This window comes from Oncorhynchus nerka, linkage group LG18 (assembly GCF_034236695.1).
Source record: "Oncorhynchus nerka isolate Pitt River linkage group LG18, Oner_Uvic_2.0, whole genome shotgun sequence".
NCBI classification, from domain to species: domain Eukaryota; kingdom Metazoa; phylum Chordata; class Actinopteri; order Salmoniformes; family Salmonidae; genus Oncorhynchus; species Oncorhynchus nerka.
The window spans coordinates 604,779-616,093 of NC_088413.1; the positions used below are offsets into that span (position 1 = coordinate 604,779).

The 11,315-nt window shown below is 41.3% G+C and overlaps 1 protein-coding gene across 1 annotated transcript in view; it reads left to right on the plus strand.

Moving 5' to 3' along the window:
• Window positions 1–6,811: 6,811 nt before the first annotated feature.
• The window catches only part of LOC135561668 (sister chromatid cohesion protein PDS5 homolog A-like), a 15,402-nt gene continuing 10,898 nt past the window's right edge, over window positions 6,812–11,315 (plus strand). The window contains exon 1 of the mRNA XM_065003401.1: window positions 6,812–7,015. Within this exon, the coding sequence (XP_064859473.1) occupies window positions 6,812–7,015 (204 nt within the window). The remainder of the gene's footprint in view (window positions 7,016–11,315) is intronic.

Genomic DNA, 11,315 nt, shown 5'->3' on the forward strand with positions numbered 1-11,315 from the left:
ATCACAATACCCCATAATGACATCACAATACCCCATTATGACATCACAAGCAAAACATGTTTTTTTCTTTTCCACCATTGCATCACAATACCCCATAATGACATCACAATACCCCGTAATGACATCACAATACCCCATAATGACATCACAATACCCCGTAATGACATCACAATACCCCGTAATGACATCACAATACCCCGTAATGACATCACAATACCCCATAATGACATCACAATACCCCATAATGACATCACAATACCCCATAATGATATCACAATACCCCATAATGATATCACAATACCCCATAATGACATCACAATACCCCACAGGACATCACAATACCCCATTATGACATCACAAGCAAACATGTTTTTTGAACATGTAAAAACAAAAACAAGTGAAGATTACATTATATATATCAGACCTCTACTCAGTACTTTCTGAATAAACCATCAAGTGGTACTCAAAGTATTTTAATTTATTTTTAAGTACTTTTCCACCATTGCTTTATATTGTTGAAAGAATGCAGGTACTTAACATTACCATTGGAGAAGGGAAGCCTTGTGTTTCTATGTTAAACTGTAGTAGCTCTGCTGCTACATAGAACTGCTATGAGCTTAGAGCTGTTAAACTGTATCTCTACTATATATATAAGACATGTTGTTATGAGTAACACATAGGATTTCACAGCCTCCGGCGGCCGTTTCGGGTAGATAGATTCGAGCGACAGAGAGGGGAGGCAGAAAGACAGACAGAGAGGAGAGGCAGAAAGACAGACAGACAGAGAGAGAGGCAGAAAGACAGACAGAGAGCGACAGAGAGGGAGAGGCAGGCAGACAGACAGAGAGAGTGAGAGGCAGAAGCTGGGCTCCTCTGGGTCTTCTCCCCTCATTCTCCTTTTTCTAGCCTCCAGGAGGCTGTTCAGTAGATTGAGCCAGAGAGCGACAGAGAGGGAGGCAGAAAGACAGACAGAGAGAGTGTGAGGCAGAAGCAGAGCTCTCTGGTCTTCTCCCCTCATTCTCCTTGAGCCAGAGAGCGACAGAGAGTGAGAGGCAGAAGACAGACAGAAGAGAGAGAGAGAGACAGAGAGAGAGGCAGAAGAGACAGACAGAGAGCGACAGAGAGAGAGAGGCAGAAAGACAGACAGACAGACAGAGAGAGAGAGAGAGTGTGTGAGGCAGAAGCAGAGCTCTCTGGTCTTCTCCCCCTCATTCTCCTGCCTGTGTTTCCAGCACCCATCCCCCCCTCCACTCCTGTCTGCAGCTTCTGTTACTGCTGCTCTGTGCCTGGAGACACACGGAGAAGAAGTGGTGTCTGCTGGGTCCTAGTGCTAGGGGGCGTTCTGCTGGGTCCTAGTGCTAGGGGCGTTCTGCTGGGTCCTAGTGCTAGGGGCGTTCTGCTGGGTCCCTAGTGCTAGGGGCGTTCTGCTGGAATCCTAGTGCTAGGGCGTTCTGCTGGGTCCTAGTGCTAGGGCGTTCTGCTGGGTCCTAGTGCTAGGGCGTTCTGCTGGGTCCTAGTGCTGGGGGCGTTCTGCTGGGTCCTAGTGCTGGGGGCGTTCTGCTGGGTCCTAGTGCTAGGGCGTTCTGCTGGAGTCCTAGTGCTGGGGGCGTTCTGCTGGGTCCTAGTGCCAGGGGCGTTCTGCTGGGTCCTAGTGCTAGGGCGTTCTGCTGGGTCCTAGTGCTAGGGGCGTTCTGCTGGGTCCTAGTGCTAGGGGGCGTTCAGCTGGGTCCTAGTGCTAGGGCGGTCTGCTGGGTCCTAGTGCTAGGGGCGTTCTGCTGGGTCCTAGTGCTAGGCGTTCTGCTGAGTCCTAGTGCTAGGGGCGTTCTGCTGGCCAGGTCTAGTGCCTGGGGCGTTCTGCTGGGTCCTAGTGCTAGAAGGGTTCTTCGAGTGGAGTTGCTTGTGCATTAGTAATGGGAGCTGGTTTTATTCCAGTCGTACATTAGTAATGGGAGCTGGTTTTATTCCAGTGGTACATTAGTAATGGGAGCTGGTTTATTCCAGTGGTACATTAGTAATGATACATTAGTAATGGGAGCTGGTTTTATTCCAGTTGTACATTAGTAATGGGAGCTGGTTTTATTCCAGTTGTACATTAGTAAAGGAGCTGGTTTTATTCCAGTGGTACATTAGTAAAGGAGCTGGTTTTATTCCAGTGGTACATTAGTAATGGGAGCTGGTTTTATTCAGGGGTACATTAGTAATGGGAGCTGGATTTTGTTCCAGCTGTACATTAGTAATGGGAGCTGGTTTTATTCCAGTTGTACATTAGTAAAGGGGAGCTGGTTTTTATTCCAGTGGTACATTAGTAATGGGAGCTGGTTTTATTCCAGTTGTACATTAGTAATGGGAGCTGGTTTTATTCCACTTGTACATTAGTAAAGGGAGCTGGTTTTATTCAGTTGTACATTAGTAATGGTACATTAGTGAAGGGAGCTGTTTATTCCACTTGTACATTAGTAAAGGGAGCTGGTTTATTCCACTTGTACATTAGTAAAGGCTGTTTTTATTCTTGGTACATTAGTAATGAGTAAAGGGAGCTGGTTTTATTCCAGTGGTACATTAGTAATGGGAGCTGGTTTTATTCAGTGGTACATTAGTATAGGGAGCTGTTTTATTCCACTTGTACATTAGTAACTGGAGCTGGTTTATTCCAGTGGTACATTAGTAATGGGAGCTGGTTTTATTCCAGTGGTACATTAGTAATGATACATTAGTAAAGGAGCTGGTTTTATTCCAGTGGTTTTTTGTTAGTAATGGGAGCTGGTTTTATTCCAGTGGTACATTAGTAATGATACATTAGTAAAGGAGCTGGTTTTATTCCAGTTATATATTAGTAATGGGAGCTGGTTTTATTCCAGTGGTACATTAGTAATGGGAGCTGGTTTTATTCCAGTGGTACATTAGTAATGGGAGCTGGTTTTATTCCAGTGGTACATTAGTAATGATACATTAGTAAAGGTAGCTGGTTTTATTCCAGTGGTACATTAGTAATGATACATTAGTAAAGGTAGCTGGTTTCATTCCAGTTATATATTAGTAAAGGGAGCTGGTTTTTATTCAGTGGTACATCAGTAATGGGAGCTGGTTTTATTCCAGTGGTACATTAGTAATGATACATTAGTAAAGGTAGCTGGTTTCATTCCAGTTATATATTAGTAAAGGGAGCTGGTTTTATTCCAGTGGTACATTAGTAATGGGAGCTGGTTTTATTCAGTGGTACATTAGTAATGATACATTAGTAATGGGCGCTGGTTTTTTATTCCAGTGGTACATTAGTAATGGGAGCTGGTTTTTATTCCAGTGGTACATTAGTAATGGGAGCTGGTTTTATTCCAGTTGTACATTAGTAACGGGAGCTGGTTTTATTCCAGTGGTACATTAGTAATGATACATTAGTAATGGGAGCTGGTTTTATTCCAGTGGTACATTAGTAATGGGAGCTGGTTTTTATTCCAGTTGTACATTAGTAATGGGAGCTGGTTTTTATTCCAGTGGTACAGTAGTAAAGGGAGCTGGTTTTATTCCAGTGGTACATTAGTAAAGGGAGCTGGTTTTATTCCAGTGGTACATTAGTAATGGCAGCTGGTTTTATTCCAGTTGTACATTAGTAATGGGAGCTGGTTTTATTCCAGTTGTACATTAGTAATGGGAACTGGTTTAATCCAGTGGTACATTAGTAATGGTACTTTAGCAATGGGAGCTGGTTTTATTCCAGTGGTACATTAGTAATGGGAGCTGGTTTTATTCCAGTGGTACATTAGTAATGGTACATTAGTAATGGGAGCTGGTTTTATTCCAGTTGTACATTAGTAATAGGAGCTGGTTTTTATTCCAGTTAGTAATGGGAGCTGGTTTTATTCCAGTGGTACATTAGTAATGGGAGCTGGTTTTATTCCAGTGGTACATTAGTAATGGGAGCTGGTTTTATTCCAGTTGTACATTAGTAAAGGGATCTGGTTTTATTCCAGTTGTACATTACTAATGGGAGCTGGTTTATTCCAGTTGTACATTAGTAATGGGAGCTGGTTTTATTCCAGTTGTACATTAGTAATGGGAGCTGGTTTTATTGCAGTTGTACATTAGTAATGGTACATTAGTAATGGGAGCTGTTTTTATTTCAGTTGTACATTAGTAATGGTACATTAGTAATGGGAGCTGGTTTTATTCCAGTTGTACATTAGTAATAGGAGCTGGTTTTATTCCAGTTGTACATTAGTAATGGTACATTAGTAATGGGAGCTGGTTTTATTCCAGTTGTACATTAGTAAAGGGAGCTGGTTTTATTCCAGTGGTACATTAGTAATGGGAGCTGGTTTTATTCCAGTTGTACATTAGTAATGGGAGCTGGTTTATTCCAGTGGTACATTAGTAATGATACATTAGTAAAGGGGAGCTGGTTTTATTCAGTTCTACATTAGTAATGATACATTAGTAATGGGAGCTGGTTTTATTCCAGTTGTACATTAGTAATGATACATTTAGTAATGGGAGCTGGTTTTATTCCAGTGGTACATTAGTAAAGGGAGCTGGTTTTATTCCAGTGGTACATTAGTAATGGGAGCTGGTTTTATTCCAGTTGTACATTAGTAAAGGGAGCTGGTTTTATTCCAGTTGTACATTACTAATGGGAGCTGGTTTTATTCCAGTTGTACATTAGTAATGGTACATTAGTAATGGGAGCTGGTTTTTATTCCAGTTGTACATTAGTAATGGTACATTAGTAATGGGAGCTGGTTTATTCCACTTGTACATTAGTAAAGGGAGTTGGTTTTTATTCCAGTTGTACATTAGTAATGGTACATTAGTAATGGGAGCTGGTTTTTATTCCAGTTGTACATTAGTAAAGGGAGCTGGTTTTATTCCAGTGGTACATTAGTAATGGGAGCTGGTTTTATTCCAGTTGTACATTAGTAATGGGAGCTGGTTTTATTCCAGTGGTACATTAGTAATGATACATTAGTAAAGGGAGCTGGTTTTATTCCAGTTGTACATTAGTAATGATACATTAGTAATGGGAGCTGGTTTTATTCCAGTTGTACATTAGTAATGATACATTAGTAATGGGAGCTGGTTTTATTCCAGTGGTACATTAGTAAAGGGAGCTGGTTTTATTCCAGTGGTACATTAGTAATGGGAGCTGGTTTTATTCCAGTTGTACATTAGTAAAGGGAGCTGGTTTTATTCCAGTGGTACATTAGTAAAGGGAGCTGGTGTTATTCCAGTTGACCTATATGGACCAGACCTTAACCAATCATCTCTCTCTGTAGATGGTAGTGAAGGACCAGACCTTAACCAATCATCTCTCTCTGTAGATGGTGGTGAAGACCTACATGGACCAGACCTTAACCAATCATCTCTCTCTGTAGATGGTGGTGAAGACCTACATGGACCAGACCTTAACCAATCATCTCTCTCTCTAGATGGTGAAGGACCAGACCTTAACCAATCATCTCTCTCTGTAGATGGTGAAGGACCAGACCTTAACCAATCATCTCTCTCTGTAGATGGTGGTGAAGACCCACATGGACCAGACCTTAACCAATCATCTCTCTCTGTAGATGGTGAAGGACCAGACCTTAACCAATCATCTCTCTCTGTAGATGGTGGTGAAGGACCAGACCTTAACCAATCATCTATCTCTGTAGATGGTGGTGAAGACCCAGACCTTAACCAATCATCTCTCTCTCTAGATGGTGGTGAAGACCTACATGGACCAGACCTTAACCAATCATCTCTCTCTGTAGATGGTGGTGAAGACCTACATGGACCAGACCTAACCAATCATCTCTCTCTGTAGATGGTGGTGAAGACCTACATGGACCAGACCTTAACCAATCATCTCTCTCTGTAGATGGTGGGAAGACCTTAACTAATCATCTCTCTCTGGACCAGACCTTAACCAATCATCTCTCTCTGTAGATGGTGGTGAAGACCTACATGGACCAGACCTTAACCAATCATCTCTCTCTCTAGATGGTGGTGAAGACCTTACATGGACCAGACCTTAACCAATCATCTCTCTCTCTAGATGGTGGTGAAGGACCAGACCTTAACCAATCATCTCTCTGTAGATGGTGGTGAAGACCTACATGGACCAGACCTTAATCAATCATCTCTCTCTGTAAGATGGTGAAGGACCAGACCTTAACCAATCATCTCTCTCTCTAGATGGTGGTGAAGACCTACATGGACCAGACCTTAACCAATCATCTCTCTGTAGATGGTGAAGGACCAGACCTTAACCAATCATCTCTCTCTGTAGATGGTGGTGAAGACTACATGGACCAGACCTTAACCAATCATCTCTCTCTGTAGATGGTGGTGAAGACCTACATGGACCAGACCTTAACCAATCATCTCTCTCTGTAGATGGTGGTGAAGACCTACATGGACCAGACCTTAACCAATCATCTCTCTCTGTAGATGGTGGTGAAGACCTACATGGACCAGACCTTAACCAATCATCTCTCTCTCTGTAGATGGTGGTGAAGACCAGACCTTATCAATCATCTCTCTGTAGATGGTGGTGAAGACCTACATGGACCAGACCTTAACCAATCATCTCTCTCTGTAGATGGTGGTGAAGGACCAGACCTTAACCAATCATCTCTCTCTGTAGATGGTGGTGAAGACCTACATGGACCAGACCTTAACCAATCATCTCTCTCTGTAGATGGTGGTGAAGACCTACATGGACCAGACCTTAACCAATCATCTCTCTCTGTAGATGGTGAAGGACCAGACCTTAACCAATCATCTCTCTCTGTAGATGGTGAAGGACCAGACCTTAACCAATCATCTCTCTCTCTAGATGGTGGTGAAGACCTACATGGACATGGACCAGGACAGCGAGGAGGAGAAGCAGCAGTATCTGAACCTGGCTCTCCATCTGGCCTCAGAGTTCTTCCTGAGGAACCCCAACAAGGACGTGCGTCTCCTGGTGGCCTGCTGCCTGGCTGACATCTTCAGGATCTACGCCCCTGAGGCCCCTTACACCTCACACGACAAACTGAAGGTAACTGGTCTAACCTTCAACACAACCCATAACCCCCACACCTCACACGACAAACTGAAGGTAACTGGTCTAACCTTCATCTAACCTTTACATAACCCCCACACCTCACACGACAAACTGAAGGTAACTGGTCTAACCTTCATCTAACCTTCAACACAACCCATAACCCCCACACCTCACACGACAAACTGAAGGTAACTGGTCTAACCTTCATCTAACCTTCAACACAACCCATAACCCCCACACCTCACACGACAAACTGAAGGTAACTGGTCTTCAACACTTCATCTAACTGGTCTAACCTTCAACACAACCCATAACCCCCACACCTCACACGACAAAACTGAAGGTAACTGGTCTAACCTTCAACACAACCATAACCCCCACACCTCACACGACAAACTGAAGGTAACTGGTCTAACCTTCAACACAACCATAACCACCTCACACGACAAACTGAAGGTAACTGGTCTAACCTTCAACACAACCATAACCCCCACACCTCACACGACAAACTGAAGGTAACTGGTCTAACCTTCAACACAACCATAACCCCCACACCTCACACGACAAACTGAAGGTAACTGGTCTAACCTTCATCTAACCTTCAACACAACCCATAACCCCCAACACCTCACACGACAAACTGAAGGTAACTGGTCTAACCTTCATCTAACCTTCAACACAACCCATAACCCCCACACCTCACACGACAAACTGAAGGTAACTGGTCTAACCTTCATCTAACCTTCAACACAACCCATAACCCCCACACCTCACACGACAAACTGAAGGTAACTGGTCTAACCTTCATCTAACCTTCAACACAACCCATAACCCCCACACCTCACACGACAAACTGAAGGTAACTGGTCTAACCTTCAACACAACCATAACCACCTCACATGACAAGCTGAAGGTAACTGGTCTAACCTTCAACACAACCATAACCCCCACACCTCACACGACAAACTGAAGGTAACTGGTATAACCTTCATCTAACCTTTACATAACCCCATACTGGACATTACCCTTTATAAAACCATAACCCATACTGGACATTACCCCTTTATAAAACCATAACCCATACTGGACATTACCCTTTAGAAAACCATAACCCATACTGGACATTACCCTTTACCCTTTATAAAACCATAACCCATACTGGACATTACCCTTTATAAAACCATAACCCATACTGGACATGACCCTTCATAAAACCATAACCCATACTGGACATTACCCTTTATAAAACCATAACCCATACTGGACATTACCCTTTATAAAACCATAACCCATACTGGACATTACCCTTTATAAAACCATACCCTTTATAAAACCATAACCCATACTGGACATTACCCCTTTATAAAACCATAACCCATACTGGACATTACCCTTTATAAACCCATAACCCATACTGGACATGACCCCTTTATAAAACCATAACCCATACTGTACATTACCCTTTATAAAACCATAACCCATACTGTACATTACCCTTTACATAAAACCTGGACATTACCCTTTATAAAACCATAGCCCATACTGGACATTACCCTTTATAAAACCATAACATACTGGACCCTTTATAAAACCATAACCCATACTGGACATTACCCTTTATAAAACCATAACCCATACTGGATTACCCTTTATAAAACCATAACCCATACTGGACATTACCCTTTATAAAACCCCCATACTGGACATTATAAAAACCCCCATACTGGACATGACCCCCTTTATAAAACCATAACCCATACTGGACATTACCCTTTATAAAACCATAACCCATACTGTACATTACCCTTTATAAAACCATAACCCATAAAACTGGACATTACCCTTTATAAACCCTACTTTATAAAAACCATAACCCATACTGGACATTACCCTTTATAAAACCATAACCCATACTGGACATTACCCTTTATAAAACCATAACCCATACTGGACATTACCCTTAATAAAACCATACCCCATACTGGGCATTACCCTTTATAAAACCATAACCCATACTGGACATTACCCCTTTATAAAACCATAACCCATACTGGACACTACCCTTTATAAAACCATAACCCATACTGTACATTACCCTTTATAAAACATAACCCATACTGACATGACCCTTTAAAAACCATAAACCATACTGGACATTACCCTTTATAAAACCATAACCCATACTGTACATGACCCTTCATAAAACCATACCCATACTGGACATTACCCTTTATAAAACCATAACCCGTACTGGACATTACCCTTTATAAAATCATAACCCGTACTGGACATTACCCTTTATAAAACCATAACCCATACTGGACATTACCCCTTTATAAAACCATAACCCATACTGGACACTACACTTTATAAAACCATAACCCATACTGGACATTACCCTTCATAAAACCATAAACCATACTGGACATTACCCTTTATAAAACCATAGCCCATACTGGACATTACCCTTTATAAAACCATAACCCATACTGGACATTACCCTTTATAAAACCATAACCCATACTGGACATTACCCTTCATAAAACCATAACCCATACTGGACATGACCCTTCATAAAACCATAACCCATACTGGACATTACCCTTTATAAAACCATAACCCATACTGGACATTACCCTTTATTAAACCATAACCCATACTGGACATGACCCTTCATAAAACCATAACCCATACTGTACATTACCCTTCATAAAACCATAAACCATACTGGACATTACCCTTTATAAAACCATAGCCCATACTGGACATTACCCTTTATAAAACCATAGCCCATACTGGACATTACCCTTTATAAAACCATAACCCATACTGGACATTACCCTTTATAAAACCATAACCCATACTGGACATTACCCTTTATAAAACCATAACCCATACTGGACATTACCCTTTATAAAACCATAACCCATACTGGACATTACCCTTCATAAAACCATAACCCATACTGGACATGACCCTTCATAAAACCATAACCCATACTGTACATTACCCTTTATAAAACCATAACCCATACTGGACATTACCCTTTATTAAACCATAACCCATACTGGACATGACCCTTCATAAAACCATAACCCATACTGTACATTACCCTTTATAAAACCATAACCCATACTGGACATTACCCTTTATAAAATCATAACCCATTCTGGACATTACCCCTTTATAGAACCATAACCCATACTGGACACTACCCTTTATAAAACCATAACCTATACTGGACATGACCCTTTATAAAACCATAACCCATACTGGACATTACCCTTTATAAAACCATACCCTTTATAAAACCATAACCCATACTGGACATTACCCTTTATAAAACCTAACCCATACTGGACACTATCCTTTATAAAACCATAACCCATACTGGACATTACCCTTTATAAAACCATAACCCATACTGGACATTACCCTTTATAAAACCATACTCTTTATAAAACCATAACCCATACTGGACATTACCCATTATAAAACCATAACCCGTACTGGGCATTACCCTTTATAAAACCATACCCTTTATAAAACCATAACCCATACTGGGCATTACCCCTTTATAAAACCATAACCCATACTGGACACTACCCTTTATAAAACCATAACCCATACTGGACATTACCCTTTATAAAACCATACTCTTTATAAAACCATAACCCATACTGGACATTACCCATTATAAAACCATAACCCGTACTGGGCATTACCCTTTATAAAACCATACCCTTTATAAAACCATAACCCATACTGGGCATTACCCCTTTATAAAACCATAACCCATACTGGACATTACCCTTTATAAAACCATAACCTATACTGGACATGACCCTTTATAAAACCATAACCCATACTGGACATTACCCTTTATAAAACCATAACCCATACTGGACGTTACCCTTTACAAAACCATAACCCATACTGGACATTACCCTTTATAAAACCATAACCCATACTGGACACTACCCTTTATAAAACCATAACCCATACTGGACATTACCCCTTTATAAAACCATAACCCATACTGGACACTACCCTTTATAAAACCATAACCCATACTGTACATTACCCTTTATAAAACCATAACCCATACTGGACATTACCCTTTATAAAACCATAACCCATACTTGTCATTACCCTTTATAAAACCATAACCCATACTGTACATTACCCTTTATAAAACCATAACCCATACTGGACATGACCCTTCATAAAACCATACCCATACTGGACATTACCCTTCATAAAACCATAAACCATAAACCATACCCATAAAACC